Source organism: Ammospiza nelsoni, chromosome 1, assembly GCF_027579445.1.
Source record: "Ammospiza nelsoni isolate bAmmNel1 chromosome 1, bAmmNel1.pri, whole genome shotgun sequence".
NCBI classification, from domain to species: domain Eukaryota; kingdom Metazoa; phylum Chordata; class Aves; order Passeriformes; family Passerellidae; genus Ammospiza; species Ammospiza nelsoni.
This window is the reverse complement of record NC_080633.1, coordinates 71744993-71762393: the sequence shown is the minus strand read 5'-3', so window position 1 is coordinate 71762393 and position 17401 is coordinate 71744993. Positions and strand designations below refer to the sequence as shown.

The window sequence follows — 17401 nt, the reverse complement described above, 5'->3', positions numbered from 1 at the left end:
CAGTTCCTAATTTCTATGACAAATACATATTTGACAAAGGATTTAAATACAACTGGGATATAAATTACTGGGGTTTGTTAACAGCACGGCAGTGCAGGCACAGAAATCAAAATGGGTGCAAAAGCAATCTTCTGATGTTCTTGTCCTGTCTTTTCCCCTTGCTGTTAGAAAAACTTGGTCAAATAATACAGGATCAAAGAATTCATTTTTTCAGAAGATTAAACTCTCCATCTTGAAATATTAACCGCTTTTGTTAAACATTTTCTTTAGCAATTAACAAGGTATTTTAATCATGGGTAACAACTGATATTACAAACTGATTGCTATAAAATGCCCATTAGGAAAGTTTGTTTTGCCCTAGAGCTTGCCCATAAAACAGGCAGAACTCTGTGTGGCATCTGATTCATCTGGACACCAGGAAAAATCTTATGTTTATACATTATTTTTATTTGTGGGTTGGGTTTTGTTTTGCTTTTTAAATAATGGATTGTTTTAAACAAGATATACTATTGCTTTGTTGGGTTATTTGATTACTTTTTAAAGATGTGAGACTCAAATTATTTGATTTCATATTAATTTCTGCTATGTTTAAATATTCACTTTGCATAGTAATGGAAGTACTTTGGAGGCTATTAATTTTGGATATTTAAACTATTAAGCATGCAGGATGCAGTGGATTATGTTTCTGTTTACAGTAACAGTATTGGAAAACATGAACTTGTAGAGTCTGCAGTTGTTACTGTTTAATTTTTGACATCAGATGGCTGATATGCCCCAAACTGTTTCAAGAACCAATAGAATACCTCCATGTTTTCCTCAGTCCTATTCAGGATCATTAGACTAATGAAAGCATAGTTTGTTTGGAACTACAGGTTTGTCACCAGTTGCTAGGCTTTCTTTTCTGAAGTGAGCACTTTTATTTTCTTAATGCTGCTAATGCTTGGAATATACAGTATTTCCCAAATAAGTTTTCGTAGCTACACCCAATTCTAGGATACCTCATGGTCTGAGATAGCTTCTTGTCCTTAACTAGCTGACAGTGAGTGTAAACTGTTACTTATATAGTTTATATGCCCTTGCTTTATCATGAAATCAAAGGAAATTGCAAAAGGCTTAGCAGTAATTTCTTACTGTAGCAGTAATTTCCCAGCTGAGTTTTATCAGCTGGAAATATGTGATTCGTTAGTTGACTGGAGATGTTTGATCAAGCCAAAGATGTCTGGGCATGTGATAGTGCCTGAAATAAATGTTTTACTTTAGAAGTTTATCATTAAACTATTTGCAAATCCACAATACAGCTTTAGTGAGAAGCTTCTGCTTTATTTTTAAGGTACTTTAAAAAGAATCAGAAATCATTATTGCTAAGCACCTTTTTTCTGTGGTGTGAAATGGGAGAAAGAACTGTGTGTATCCCTTCTACCTTTGAAGAAATCATTCAAGTTCTGTTGAAACAATTCAGAGTTAACTTCAGTTTTACGTCGTTGATGCAAGTGTGTCAAACAGAACTGTTTATAACTTTTCAGACTGAAAAGTCAGTTCCTGGAATATGGCCTTTGCCTGTAAGACAGATTTTGTGGTCTTAGCTATAATTTTGAAATGCAGAGTCCACACTGAGTTCACAAGAATGAATTTATTTGGTAATGTTTTCTAAAATTGTCATTATCCAATGTTGATAAACACTTGCCATTTTGACTACAAATATAGGAAGTATGGAGTATTTGTTAATATTCCTGCTATGTACATTTGCTCTGTCTTGAGACAGATGACTCCTACTGTGCTAAACAGTTTATATATATCTGAAGTTGAGCTCGCTGATATGTTAATTTTTTAAAAATCTGTTAATTTCACATAGTAGGGATAATTTCTTAACATATTATTGAAAGCTTAGCATCCTGTAGCTTCAGCATTGCTTGGGTTGCTCAGTCGAGTTTGTGGGAAACCTATGAACTCTCCATTTTCCTATGTAGTATGTCTCAATTAGGAACTTCCCAGCACAGGTAACAGGAGCCACATTCAGAAGAACCAGAAGAAGAAGCTCCTTACCCAGCGAGGGGCTGACCCAGTCGGGCTCAGCGTGGGGTTCGCAAGAAATTTATAAGGAGATCAAAGGGAAGCTGGTCAAGTAATATAAAATAAAGATTTATTGAGAATTACTAGGTTGACAATCCTCACCAGTTTTTAACTCAGCTCAGGTGAAAGTAGTTGGAAAATCAAGAGTTGAAAATTAAAGAGAAGTGTCATTGTTTTGTACTTACCTTGCTTTTGCTCATCTCTACACATCTGCTAATGTCACTGTTGGAGGCAGGTTACTTGGGTTAGAAAGGTCTGTGTCTGAACTGATACTGGTGAACTTACACTAAATAAACACAAGAATTGACATTTCTGGTGAGAAGGCAAAGGCAGTCTTTCAGAGAAGTATTTGTCACTACAGCAATTCCCCAGTAGGTAGCAAATGCTAATATGGTGACATCCAAAGGTACTAAAAATTAGTGCACAAAAATATTTTACTGTTTTCACAGGCACTGTGAACACATTATAATAAATTTAAAATTATATATATGGACCAGGTAGTGATGGGTTTTCAATTTTTCTTCACAGACTGGTCTTTTTTGTTGAAACCTATGAAACACAAAGACAATTTAATTGCTTAATAAATAACAGCATAATGTTCTTTTTAATTTGTAGTCTCATGCCACTAAATCTTTTCCTTTCCTAGCTCGATGTCAATTGCAGCGAGCCTGGTAAGTGAAGATACAAAGACCAAGTTTTTGAACAAAATGGGCCAGCTGACTACATCAGGTGCAATGTTGGCTAATGTGTTCCAGAGGAAGAAGTAAGATGGGAAAAGGAACTCCCAGCTAACACTAAGGTGGACCTCACAGAGACTGGTTCCTGTACTTGAAGTACTTGCCTTTTAATTTCTTCTGTCTTATGTTCTTGTAGTATAATTTTATTCTAACCTCCAAAGATATTTGCACTGCTTTTGAATATCGCTGTGTATCTGTTAATTTTGGGTTAACTGTGGTTGATATAAAACTGAAATCATAGTCTGTACCAAGTCCCTGTTCTGTGTTCTTGTCTTTCCAGCATATTTTTTTAATATAGTGGAAGGTTTTGGTTTTTTTTATTTTCTGACAGGATATCAGCAAATATCTGTATTATACATGGAGCTATTCTGACGGTACTTAAAATAATGTAAATTTGAAGTCATTGTCATGAAGTAATAAAAGTGGAGATTACTTATGTATTTAAATTATGAGAGAGTAATGCAGATTTTTTAATTATGTTTCTAAAAAGAAGAGGAAGAGCCACCAGCATTTGTCTGTGCTTCTAGGGTTGTTTTTGTAAGTATTGTGCATCTTGAATCCAGAGGAATTGCAGTATCTAATGTGTGAGACTGCTTGCACTGCATCAGTCTGCAGGGAATGCTCATGTTTCACATGCTTTATGCCGACATTGTAAATGCTGTACAAAGTCCTTCAGATAAAATTCTCACATCTCTGTGGTTTTTTGAGGGGTTTTTTCTTTTGTAGGGGTTTTTGTTTTATTTTAAAGCACTTTACAAGTCTACACATCCACAGGCACATCCATTAAGTAAAGGAAAAACATGATAAATTAATAAATGTTTATAAACATGTAAGCTACTTCACAGGGTCCCCAGTACAGTTCTGCACGCAGAGGAAACCTTATGCAGGAGAGAGTCAGCTTTCATTTTGCACGGAGTGTGCAGTTCTGTGGACTGTGAAAACTAAAGATATTTTGTTGTTTAGATTGAATTTCAGTTCAAATTTAATTTTGGAGTGTTTGAAATTATGCTGAGTTTGATGTGCTGTTTCTTTAAAATGTTAAGTAGACTACCTACATACTTTTTGAAAATGACATTACAGGGATTATATACAACTACCAAATATTTTTGTTAGCAAGGAAGCATTAACAACTAAATCCTTTTCTTCTTATACAGCACTTTTTTTCCCCCTCTTTATGCCAATGTAATCTTCTGAAAGTAAACTCAAGTGCATGCATGAACTGGTATGAGGTAGCACAGTGTAAAAGCTCAGGTGTTCTCTGACATGGTACCATTCAGCTGGAAGTATGGACATCTTTAAGGACAGGGAAAGCAAAACAGAGCAAGGGAATAAAGTATTCCCCCCTGAAACAGAATATGGATGGAATAACAGGTTGGGTATCACCCTTAGATGGAGATAATGGAGATAACTTGAGGCTTCTGCCTGCTTTGTGTCTATGCCTGTTGGCTCTGCGTTCGCTGTTCCTGCCACGGCTGTGTTGTGACAGGGCCTGCTGCTCCCGTGCGTGCCGTCGGTCCCCTCGCACTGCACTGATGGAACATCTCTCTGGAGGTTACACAGCTCCATGCCTTCGTGTTGCTCGTTGCCATGAAAGTACGCTTTTAGCAGACTGACTGTGAAATGGAGACATTCCTGAGGAATGGGAAGTGGTGACGTTCCTCTCTATTGTTCTGTTGTCAATAAAAAGTTTTGTATACCTGCCTTGTCTTGTTACTTCTGCTCTTTTCTGAAAAAGATAATCACATCAACAGAGCTGTTACAGGAGCAACATTTAATGCACAGAAATTGTTTAGCCTAAACTCTTTTTACATAGCAGGTAGTAGACTGAACTTGCTCAGTTTCCTTGGCTCCCAGACCTGTGACTTTACTGCCATTTTCATTCAGAGTCTCCTCCTGTGTCTCCTGTGCCACGGTTGTGTTTTGGATTTTTCTTCTCCATCTCTTTTCTGACTTCTCAAGCAGTTACACTGCCAGAGATAACTTTATATTCAGGAGACTGAAATAACAGGGCCATGGTTAGGCTGCCACTTTCTAAAGCAGGGCAGCTGCCTGTGAGAGTGGCTGCTCACCTACACTGAATTTCATCCACCGTTTAGAAAACTTGCAAATTTGCACGAGCCTAAAAACTGTGACAGCAATTTAACTTTGGAGAAAGTGAGCTGAGACCCTTTAGTTCATTAGTATAAATGTAGCCTCTTTACCCCGATAGACTAATGGGTCTAGTCTCTCCAGCCCCTTGAAAAGTGTAGCTTCTGCTTTCCACCAGTTGTAGGAATTTGAGCAAGGATCACAGGAAGACCAGCACAGTAACTACTGAGGTAAGAAAATTACTGTGTAGGCAGCAAACTTCCAATGTAGGTTGTCTTCAGGAGTTTTGCTTCCTAAATTTGAGGCCTCTGTTAGTATATGTTGGTTGCAGGAGTTTTTCAGTGTATATTAGTTTTCAAATATGAATTGATTTTCAAGATTGCAAGAAGTTGTTCTGTGTGGGGGGCTTGGTGATATTTGGGTTTTTCTGATTATTCCTCCTAGCTCTGTCACTGTAACATTTAGGACTGGAAAAATAAAAGAGACCCATTTAATGAGAATTACCAGAATATTTTAAATTAACCTTCCCCCGCCTTTCCTGTTACTATTCAAAATAAGTGAACCTTTTGGGACAAAATGTTCTGTTAAAAGAAAGCAGTTTGTCCGCTAAGGGTTGTCTTTAATTGTTTATGGCTCTGCCTGAGTAAGGATTCTGTAAAAAACCTAAATGTTTGCTTTATTGGCATTGCCTGAACTTCTTCCACTTGTTAGCTTCAAATGTCGAAGGTCTCATGCTGCCCCTCGTGAAGATAAAATCTTTGGATCTTTATTTTAAATATTTTCTCTTGTGTTCTTAAACAAAAGAACAGTGGGCTGAAGGTACCTGGCTGCCTCAATATATGTTCTCTGTAGATCAAGCATAAAGCTAATTGGTATTGTGCCTATATTTGGTTCTGAAAGATTCCTTTCTAGAACTCTGTATTAGGCAAATTGTTCTTCTTGTATCTTCTAAGCAAGGTGAATAAAGGGAGCTCCATAAGAAAAGCTGCTCCGTCTTCTGTTAGTCTCTTCCTACTCCCCTACTGCACCAAGAAAAACAATCCTGCTATTACTGTACATGAAAGTATATTCTGGTTAAGGGAACTAAAGGCAGTGTTTGAATGGATTTGGGGCTACAAAAGGTGAGGAAGCTGATGGATTTAAAGATTAAAAACTATCCATGAAAAAATCTGTTGTGAAGACGAGGAGTTTTTTTAATATATTGTGAGAATTCATTGCTACGTAGGGGATGATAAGATGATTCTAAAAGATTCTGCAGAAAAGTAGATTTGTGGGATATTTCTACCCTCTCTGTTGTGACACTGTTAATGGCATTTCTATGTTGCAGGACTCAGTGGGTCTGTGTTTTAGTACATTTTATGAAAGTGAGTATAATGCATTCCAAATGTTTTAAGTAATTTCCCATTTGGAACTTACTGAGTATGATATTTAAGTAAACAATGAAGTACCAGCACAGGTTCATGGAGCAGAAGGTCACTGAAATGTTGATACAGCAAAATGATTGGCATGCCACTAATCTGAGGTGGTATCACAGAAGTTCCTGCATCAAATGTAAGTAAGTGCTGATGAATAACAGGAATGAAGGCAACAAGATTTCAAGGAAACTGGCTCACTGATTTTCTGAGTGCATTTGGTTAATGTTTCTTGCAAATACATTCAAATCCATAGCTAATTTGGTTTAGACTATGAAATTGGTCAACAAAGGCCCAGAGGAGAGTGGTTGTTGAATAAAGCTATTCAGGTCCTGGATGTCAGCAGTGTACGCTGATAGATCATGTGTTAACTAATTCAAATGAATGACCATGAATGAGTAATTGTTTTTCCAGAGAAGCTGTTTCTAAGGTTTAGCTTAGAAGCTGTTTTAAGGTTTCCTTAGGTTTAATGCTGGCCAGTTTTCATCCATACAGATAAGCTGTAGGAAAAGAGGATTCTGCTTACAGAGTTAGTAACAAGCAAGTCAGTGGCAAACAGCCTCTGTCTTTGGAGGTATCTGCACTACATGCTGAACTTGAACGTCCATCACACTTCCAGTTTGGTGAAAGACTTCCTTAGGCTGAAGATTTCCATTTCCCAGAAACTTCTGAGTATGAGCAGTTCTACTGCAGAAGTGAGTGACTTGAAACAGTGACTTACCACTTGGTGTTAAAGGCCAGCACCATGGCAGTGGTCAGTCTGGTTCCTTTGCAGCACTGGGATTGCATGTGCTCGCTACTGCCTCCCTCAGTCACCCCATGTCAGGCTGGTCTGTGCCCTCTTCACCATCTCGCAGAAGCAGAGGGCTGTTTTTCCTACCATTTAAATACTGTTTGCAGATAGGACTGTTTGCTGCATATTTAAATATTTCCATTCCCAAAACTACTGTGACTGTGGTCTTATGCTGCTGCTTCTTGCCCTGCACTTTTACAGAGTTTTTTCCCCATTCCATAACACCTGAGAGGCCTCTTCAGGAGATGGAGGCAGTACAGCGGAGTCCTGCTGAAGTGACAGCAGCTGTAGCAGAGCGTGTGCCTTGTAGGATCATGTGGGTTGTTCTGAAAGGCATTTGCACCTTCCCTTTAACTACACTGCAAAGCAAGGGGAAGTGGTGATGGGGAAGAAGCAGCTGCAATGTTTAATAGGCAACAAGGACCTAGGTAGGTTTGATCCCTTGCTGACAGATGAATGCACTGTTGATCTAAGTGTGAGTTATTTCAATCAGGTGAGTTTTCAAAGGAGTTTGGGATCATTAAGTGTGCTCTTAGATAAAATGGCAGGGTGGCTCTGGGGAGCTGGTAATGGGGTGTTGCCAAGGGGTTATGGTCTCAGTCCCCCTGCGGGTAGGTGTTTGCCAGCCTTAAAGACTCATCTCCAGGGCTTGAGGAATATCCTGGGCAAAGCAAGCTCCCCAGGCCATGCCAGTATTGCTCGTCCCAAGGATGAATATATGACTCAAGTCTTAGGGGTCAACAGGTATCTTATAAACATCAAAGTTAAAAATTCACCATGACTTTGTATTTCCTCCCTGGAATAGGCAGGCATAGGTGTTGCCACAGTGGCTGGTGATAACCTATCAGTGCAGAGTCTGCTTGCACGTATTTCAAATATCTGATGTACTAGCGGTGGCTGGTTGAGAGCGTTTTTCTTTTGAATGCTGTGGACTTGAGGTTTTCAGACAGGCATTTAGCAGTGGTACATTTTTGTGGGATTGTAAAAGGTGTGTTGTGTAAACCACACCAGTGTGACTAAGGAGCTTTATTATAGTTGCTCTGTCATGGGAAATATTTGTGTGCTTGAAAATTTCAAGGAGACTGGGCAAAAGAATGGTATGGAAACTTGCCTTTCACAGGAAGAAATGAGTTTCAAGTTGATGACATGACTTTGTGTATGGTTGGAGTTTTTTGTAAATAGATTTTTTTTTAATTTCTTTATTTTAATACCTAGAGTTCTCAAATAAAACTAGAGCTTTCTGTGCTAAAATATTTTTCTAACTTTTTTCTCCAAGTATAGAAAGCTCCACATGCTGGGTCATACAGTAGGGCTCCCTCCCTGCAGTGGGTGATGAGGCAGCTGAAAGCAGCCTTTCTCCCTGGTCCCACAGTAGACTCTCTGCATGGATTGCTGGTACTCCAGAAGCTGCACTGTGACCCACCTGCCCCACAGGGCATCCCCAATTTAAAGGGATCTTTCCAAGAGCTCTGACTTTGCACTGCACTGCCTTTCTTGCTCACCTGCTGAGAGGCAGGTGCTCATATTTACACAGCCTGTATTTAGTCCACAGACTGAAACCTCAGATAACCTTTGTGACACATACTGAAAGAAAACCACTGATCATGACTGAGCAAAACCCTTCACCTCATTCTCTATCCTCAGCAGCATGCGAGAGGCAAGGGAATGCCTTCACAGCCTTCCTGCACATAAGAAAAGATCTCCCAGGGTGCAACCATCTGCCTTTCAGTGTTGCTTCTATACCCAAGTTTCCATCATGTCACTTTGAAGACCTTGAAGATTTAACACAGAGCCTGTGTTCCTGGTTCTCCCTCCCTGGGAAAGGGGGCATCACAAGGTGTTGGTGTCCATGTGCAGGTTAAGGGGAGTTCAGTGGCATGGATAAAGTGAAGGAGCAGCTGGGGACGTAAACATGAGTGCACAGGTGCTGCTCAGATGCCCTGGTGTATCCACCAAACCATTCCCGGCCTTTGCTTTTTGGATTGAAAGTTTTGGGAAGATGGGAGACAAATTCAGGCATTGGCTGGGACTGAGCTGCCATTTATCCAAGCTCCTGCAAAAGAGGAGTTTTTACACTGTTGCTGAAGGGGTTTAATTTTCCCACAACTACAAAACTTGCAGTTTTGATGTAGATAGCAACTTTTAGAATAGCATTTAGCAGGTAATACCCACTTTTCTCTCTCTAGGAAGGAAGCAAGAAGAGATCCATACTGACCACAGCCCCACTAAGCGGTCAGCCAGGCTCACGGTTTGTTTTCCATGGCAGGCATCACCAAAGAAAGGATCCTGGAATTATCCAAAGTATTATTTTCATTCTGTCACACCGCTAAGGCTGCACAGGGTTTTCCATCTCTCCTCTTTCATGAGAGCTTCCCAAAGGCTAGTCCAATTGTTGCTTGTGTGCCACAGTGGTGAACAGAAACAAGAGGCACCTGAATGTCACTGTTAAGTTTGAAACCTTAATATTTCAAGCATTTTGATTTTATTCAAAACAGGTGCTTTGCAAAAGTAGCTGACAAAATAATGTTCTGTAAGAGAAAAAAAATTGCTAGAACAGGCATACAAACCAGTTTCGGTATAAATGTGTAGGTTTTATCTGTGCTACATAGAATGATATATGTGATAAGTGTGAGAGAATTGACAGTGCTAGACATTCCCCGGTTCATATTTTATAGCATTCACATTTTAATTTATAACAATCTACTGCAATCCATAATTAAGACTGTAAAGCACCCAGTAGTGGCTTCTGTGGGTTTTGGCTCAGAAACATAAAATTTAACTCAGAGGAAAATGTCTGAGCTTTCAAAAAGAGGCTGTTTTCACAAAGTGGTAGAAAATGAGAGAAATTTCAGCTCAAACAAGAAATATTTCAGGCAGGATCAGGGTGAGAATGCAAAAGTAATTGAGCTGATTTGCAATACCCACTGCTCTGGAGCTCCTCTGAGCTGCAGGGCTTGGCTTTACTCGATGCCTTCAAAGCCTTCACTTGACACCTTCGGAGCAAGCTGATAACACATCTAACTGCTAGTGAGAGTGTGAGTTTGCTCTTGTAAATCTCTGGTTAGAATGAGCAGCTGGTAAACAAACACAGCCTATAGCCTCGGTGTTGTGCTAAATGTGAAAAGGGGAAGAGACTTAACAGACTGTTCTGTTTAAAAAGAAACATTTCCTTGTCCCATAAACACAAACATTTTAAAACCTCCCGGCTGGCACAGAGCTGCATGTTTTCAGCAATGGGTGGATGAGGCTCCAGCAGAAGGATCTCACCCCAGTGCTATCCCTCCCTCTCAGTGGGCTCCCTCCAGGACAAACCAGGACTAGCACCACTGCCAGCAGTTGGGCACACACCTTTGCACATGTCACACCTTACCTTGCAAAGCCCCTGACAAGTCTGCTTTGCATTTGTTCCCTACCAGGCAAGCTGGCTGCTGTGGCCATCCCTCCTACTCTTCACTCCCAACTCAGTTCTGTTCCGGCCTGTGCAGCCCAAGTGTGGCGGGACCCTGACTACTCAAGCAGGGTGACAGGGCTCTGACAGGCACTTGCAAGCTCGATGGCTTGCTGAAACCCATCAGCATGATCCTTGCCCAGTCACCTCCAGAAGAGTGAGGGCATCAGGGGCAGCATGTCATGCAGTGTTGCTTTGAGCCACAGCCCACTGTGGACCATCAAAGTCACCTAGGGGCCACCAGTGCCCAAACAGCCCCGTGGTGTCAGGGAACGAGGCCAGGACCTGCAGGAGCACAAGGACCTCAGGCAGGACCTGCTTAAGCAAAGATCAGGCAGGGCCCTTGCTGAGGACATTGGGGGGTCAAGCAACTCTAGGGCGATTAAAAAGGCTTTATGGTGCCTGGAAACTGTCTAAGGGTGAAGGTCATAGCTTGGTGCTGCTGTGGAGGCAGGCCCTCCTCCAGCTAGAGGGAAAAAGCTCAGCAGCTGTTTCTGTCCCGAGTGTATCATTCCTCTGAGCAGAAATCAGATAACAGCACCACCGAGGAAGGATCAGTTTTTAATACTCTCTTAATCTTTTGCGTTTGAATTAATGTATTTATTTGAAAACATAGAGAAACTCTACACTTTTTTCCAGGTCAAGGGTTAAATCTAAATACATAAGTGAAAGAACAACTTCCTTCTTTGCCCACGTCAGAAACGTGCTCCCAAGCTCATTTCTCAGCATGTGAGCACAGGGCAGGTTTTGTGTCCCCAGGGTCATCTCCCCTGGATCCTTAGCCTGTGTAAACAGCCGGGCCCTGTCCTGCGGCACCACAGAGAATTCCTGACCCTCTGTGAGGGCAGGGACATCGCGGCCGTGCCGGGCACGCCCCCAGCTGCAGCCCCTCGGCCCGGGCAGGGCGGCAGCCGCGGGCAGGGCGGTGCGGGCCCTTTCGGGGGTCAGGAGGCCACCGAGCAGCGTTCCGAGTCAGGTCGCAGGGACTGGCCCCGTGCACGGCCTGGAGTGGTTTGGGAGAGCTCCCAAAGCACATCTTCCGCTTTTCTTCCCCTCTTGGCAGCAATTCCGTCCGCCAGCTCCCGACATCAGCTACAGTTCGTGGAGGGGGAAGGGAGGGGGACCGCGAGCTGCGCCAGAAGGCCGAGGCTGGCACCCACATGTTGCACGGGCACCGAGAGGGAACAGGGCACGGGAAGGGACGGGACAGAAGCTCTCCTCAGGGCTGGGGACAGACCCAGGGCGCATGGGGGACGAGGTGGGAGGCAGGCTGAGGCCCAAGATGTCCTCTGACAGTGACAGGCCCCCTCCGGGGGCGTGAGGAGAAGGCAACAATTCCAGGGGAGATGACAGCGGGGAAAGGGGCTCGGGGCTGGAACGCGAGGGCGCCGAGGCGGGGGCAGGTGGACGCACGGCCCTGCCGAGAAGGACCGACCGGGAATGCAATCCCCACCGGCCGGAGGAGGGACGTGGGCATGGTGACTAAACTTCTTGTAAAAAGGGGTGGAGAAAGGAAAGGGAGGGACAAGAAGCGAGGGGGAAAAAAAAAAAAAAAAAAGGCCCTGCATGTCAAGGCTGAGGAAATGCTGTGGGAACTACAGCCAGGCGCTTTTTTTTTTTTTTTTTCTTCTTCTTCTCTCTTCTCCCCTCGTGTAGCTGAGAGGAAGGAAAGGAAGAAAGAGAAGTAGTCAGCTCAAATGCGCCTCGCTGCGCTGCCGGGGCGCGGGGGCTTGGCTGGAAGGATCTAGTTTCCCTTCGGTGGCAGGAAAAGGAGCCACGGGAGGAGGCAGAGACGCGCACCCAGACATGCCCGTCCCGTCAGGCTGCTGGCTCCTTCTCCTGTGCCTCGCTGCCGCCGGCAAGCAGGTAAGGCTGGGAGCCGGCCGAGGGGGAGGTGGGTGTCGCATCCCGCCCGCGGGGCTGGTTTGCTCGTCCCGCTGCTCGGGGCCATCGGCGATATCGGAGCCCGCGGCATCCCGCAGAACAGCTTCGCCTGCCTTGCCCCCCGCTCTGCTGGTTTGGGTTTTGGTTTTGTTTTTATCCCAGCAACTCATAAGCTTCTCTCGCTTCTGTAAAATCAAAGTAGTCCAAACCCAAAGTTGCAAAGGAAGCCAGGGTATCTGCGGGGAAAACACCCTGCTTCTGCCCAGAGCAGGGTGTGAGAAACCAGAAAATATTTGCAGCGAGGTTGTTGAGGGATATAATTTGCATGTAGAGTAAAAATAAGGCAGACTCCACCCTACCGAACAGATTTATTCGAGAGAGCGTGGGCACACTCGTCCCTCAGGCATGGGACTCGGGGTTTTGGCAACCCGGGTTCAGCTTTCCAGCATCCCCAACGGGATGAGTCCCCTCAGGCTCTGGCCATCCCGCCATCCCAATGCCGGCAGCCCTCGCACAGCCCCGGGACGTGGGACGGCGCTGTGACCCCCGGTCCGCGAGTGGGCGGCCGCCTGACTCGCCCGGAGGCTGCTGCGCTGCTCACGGCAGAGCCGGGAACCCAAGCCCGGAGCCGGGAACCCAAGCTCGGAGCCGGGTCAGCTGCCCCAAAGGGCAGCCCTCTCCTCCAACGGGGGAAGGTCTGAGCGAGGTTTGGCTCTGCGGTTGTTTGCAAACACAGCGTGCTCCGGTCGCAGCTCTGTGCGATGCCAGGTGGCTGCTGGTCAGCGTGGTTCACTTGGGATCGTGGCTGGTCTTCCCCTGCTGTCGGAAAGATCATTTTCTACAGCCAGCTCCTGCTCAGCCGTGTCAGTGGCGTTCATGGCGTTTCCTCCAGCAGTTTACATCGGCAGAAGCTTGCTTTGCTCTTTCTAATTATACAGCTTAAAAATTATCCTTCTCCCTTGTGGTTGTTTAGACCCTTCTAGACTGGCAGGATTTGCAAATAACATGCTGCCCTTTATTTACACTTTATTTCCTCCATTAATCCATGTTTGGCAGCCTTGCTACCATTTGTATTTATTTCATCAGAACTTCTGGTATTTTTCTGTGTGTCATTATTCTTGATAAGTTATGTAACCTGAAGTGCTTCCCTCAACATGGGGATGTAACCAGGCCATGGCTGGGTTCCCTGAAAGCAAGGTGCAACTTCAAGAAAAAAGAGATAAAAACCCAAAGCAAAACAGAAAACCCTCTACTGTCTACAGCTTACAATTTCATGTCTGACCGCACAGTCCTGAGAGCCTTTCCTTTGGATTCCTGGTCCTAAATATGTTGCCTAAAACCACACAGGCCTTTTTTTCCCCTCTAAAACATAAGTTTCATTTTGTCCACCCTCACTCTCAGGCTTCTCTCAAATCGCTGCTTTCCAGGTGTCCTCCATATGTATGTGTATGAGCTTGCAAATTTTAAAAGTGATTTTTACATCACAGCTTTCAGAGGGTTTTCCCTGTCCCTCAGTATCCTCTGTGTCTCTCTTTTTTCCTGCCCTGGTGCTTGGGACTGATCAGTGCAGCAGGAGGAGCAGACCTCAATGCTCTTCGTGCCTTTGCTTCAGGTCACTAACCATCACATGCCTGCTTCCTTCTGGAGCCATTTGGGCTTAGTGCAGTTTTTCCCTTTGGAATATCCTCATTGCCTGGATCTGGCTCAGCCTTTGACCAAACCTTGGAAATTCAGATTTCCATGGTATAGCTCCCGGCGTGTTTCAGGTACCGTGATGTAGGAGCCAGAGCTCCTCATCATTTCTCACCTCTTGATTCATAGGCTTTCACAGGACGCAGAACAAGGAACTGGTATTTATTCTGGGCTGATGTGTAAAGTCTTTCCACTGCCTCCAACATGTGCCCAATTCTGAGTCTGTGTTTGTACAGGGTGCAACTTTGCATCGCCGTTGCTTTGGACAAGTAGCAGCACAAAACTGTAGGAAGCTCCAGGAAAGCTGTAGCATAAAGATAAAGATAAAACGTAATTTTTCAAAGAGCCCATTAATTTAATATTCTGCCTTCAAGAGTGAGCAGAACCTACAAGAATGTGAAAGGCAAGCTCAGAGAGGTGCTGCTCTGGAAGAGCCTTTCGGTTTCTCCTTTGACTGATTTGAGCAGTGGTTTCTTAGAAGAGAGTTGCTTTCTGATGGAACAATTGTGAGAATACGAGTGGGAGGGTTGAGGTTTTTCTGGTGCATTTGTGTTAGCTTAGACTGGTTAATAGGGTGGAATAGTGCTCGAACAGTGATATTTGCAATTTATTTCCTGCAAAGAATGAGAAGCATTTAGAAATATAAGTTATTGCATAGTCACTCATAATTCTGCTGAGAATAGACATGATCATTGTCATCATTTTCACCAAAGAGGAAATGGGAACAGAGAATTCGTGACTTGCTCTAGGTCACACACCAAGCATGGAGCAGAACTTCTGGGAACAGAGCTCAGTCCTACTTATCTTGTGCTTCAGCCACAAGATGATCTTTCTGAGTGATTTGTTTTGGGCACCTGTCAGAGATATTTTGCTCTCTGGGGCATGATCTACTCAGCTTCTTTGCATGGAATAGTCACATCCCTTTCCTTGCTGAACACCAGCAAAGAGTATCAGTGCTACTATCAGATGGGAGTCAAAGTCTCTGAGAATGTGCATTTGCAAGTGTGCAGTAAATCAGTTGCAGCAGAGATTCATCTCCCTTTGTGTGGCATGGAATGTGTCCTTCCACTGCTCTGTAACATCTACTTCATAGCTAATGTTTGCTCATTGCAAGCATTTGGAATTCTTTGCAGTGTAGAAAAGTTTTGGCAAAAATACAGATTTGTCTCTACCTTCCTGAAATGCACAGTGTGTATGATGAGAGAGGGGGAAAAAGAGCATAACAGTGACTGTACTGTGTTACCATGGGCTCTCCTGGTCCATTTTTCCTGCTCTGATTAGGGCCAAAGGAATCATTCAGTAGAGCAAAACTTCTACAATATCTAAACTCCTGGATATATTCTACCATTAACAGCATGGGCTTCAAAGCTACTATAATTCAAATAGTTCATTTGTAAAAATTGCCTTGCAGCAATGGTTCTTGTGAGGAGCACTGGCAAGCCTTCCATTGTCTTGCAGTTTCCCCTAGAACATGTGAAAAATCTTACAGCACCTCATATCAACAGAATGTAATGTATGTAAAACTATATCAAACCACAATTTAAGAGATCTGTCCCACTTCTCTTTTCATGTTAAGCATCATCTGCCTGATGTAATTTTTTCTTTCCCACCAACAGGACCAAAACAAACCTTTGCCACATTTCACAAATTGGTAGAATTCAAAGCTTATCAGACATCTCGAGGGTACTGACCAGTGTCATCTAGGTCACAGGGCTTTCTTCATATGCTGCCAGAAGGAGAAAAAAGCCAAAAGAAACAGGTCAAGCAGAGAGGTTAACTGCATCCCTAAGGATCTTTTTTTGTTTTTACTGCCCATTACTGTCTATAACCTTCAAGCTCAGAAAAGTGGGATGTAACTTGACAGCCGGGCAAGAACCAGTGCAGATGGTAAAAGGGCTGCATGTGTAACTACGACATAGAAAATCATGGAAACCTCAAAGTGATGCCCTCCAGCATCACTTAACACTATTTAACACACCCTTGGCACTATTTAAAGGAATCATACTTGAGTCACTTTGCTAAGCTTATCCATCTGTCCCTAGGAGTTCAAGTGGTGAGAGGCTCCCCTGTAGTAGGTACATGTACAGATGCAAGGAAAAGGAAAAGGCAATGCTTGCTGCAAGGCAATGCCTCCTGCTTCTCCCTGCCCACTTCCTCTCTGTATGACCAGGTCTCCAGGAAGTCTTTGTGGTGACCAGAGCCAGGAGGGTTCCTGCCAGCACATGCTGTTACCACAGAATTCACATCTCCCTCCATCTGTGCCCCTTGCTGCAAGGAGCTGCTCTGCAACAAAGGCTGCAGGACACTTGGAGGAGATGGTTGCTTTGGGAGCTGGTTGAGTTTACACAGGAGGGAAGAGGGAGACAGAGATAACTGGTTCATCATGTAGTCAGCTGCAGCTCTGCTCCTTGCATAGACTGTCCCCTTTCCATAGGAAACTGGAAAGTCAGCTTGCTGGAAACTTGCTGGAAGCTCAGCTTGCAAGGCAGCACTGGCTTCTGCTGCTGCAGCCACACACGCCTGTTTTTAAGGATGCCTTGGCTGGCGTTGCTTGCATGGAGAAGCAGCTGCTCTGAAATTGGCTTATTATTGCCGATGGAGAAGGCAAAGGCAAATATTTGTGTGTTATAAATGCAAGATAAAAATTCAGTGATGTTTAACCAGGTTGCACTCTGGACTCGAGCAGGCCTTGGTCTGTGCGCCACAATAGCCTGCCTGCAAGAACTTGCCCCTTTTTATGACTTACTCTTTGAAAATGGTCCAAAGTTCATGTAGTAGAAGAAAAACTCCACCAGCAGCAATGGCTGGAAGTCACAAGGTGGCTGCAGGTGGGAATCCAGCTGTGCTGGCACTCAGGGCAGCCTGCTGTTGTGCCTGCCCTGTGGGAGCAGGACTTGGTGTGATGCTTTGGCGCTCAGGAAGGCAGATTTTCTGATTTGTCCCTGTCTGTGTGTCACTGCAGTGTGCTATCATATTTGTGATGGGGTGCCTTCTGGAGGGCTCAGCACTGTACAGCAGGAGCAATGCTGACATCACCCTGGCACTCCAGGACATCCTGGTTTGTGTCTCATACCTGTGTACCTCATACTGCCTCAGCTGCTTTGTGCAGGGCTTCTGATGGTTGCCTCATTTGTTTGCCTTCTCAGGGTGTGAGCTCTCTGGGCATGGCTTTCTTTGGTGTTTGTGCAGTGCCCAGGATGTCATGGCTGCAAACGAAGCCAGAGTCATTAATCACCTTGGGATAGCGCCCCATCTGTTTCTCACCAAAGTCACAGGG

General features: G+C 44.1%; 2 protein-coding genes across 6 annotated transcripts in view; both read left to right on the top strand.

Annotated features, from left to right (window-relative positions):
- The window catches only part of RELCH (RAB11 binding and LisH domain, coiled-coil and HEAT repeat containing), a 76680-nt gene extending 72172 nt beyond the window's left edge, over window positions 1-4508 (top strand). For all 4 annotated transcript variants that reach the window (XM_059475939.1, XM_059475898.1, XM_059475931.1 and 1 more), the window contains one exon: window positions 2717-4508. In XM_059475939.1, coding sequence (XP_059331922.1) covers window positions 2717-2837 — 121 coding nt within the window. In that variant the 3' untranslated portion in view covers window positions 2838-4508. The remainder of the gene's footprint in view (window positions 1-2716) is intronic.
- A 7655-nt stretch (window positions 4509-12163) lies between these two features.
- Window positions 12164-17401, top strand: part of TNFRSF11A (TNF receptor superfamily member 11a) — a 29369-nt gene continuing 24131 nt past the window's right edge. For both annotated transcript variants that reach the window (XM_059485989.1, XM_059485980.1), the window contains exon 1: window positions 12164-12414. In XM_059485989.1, coding sequence (XP_059341972.1) covers window positions 12355-12414 — 60 coding nt within the window. In that variant the 5' untranslated portion in view covers window positions 12164-12354. The remainder of the gene's footprint in view (window positions 12415-17401) is intronic.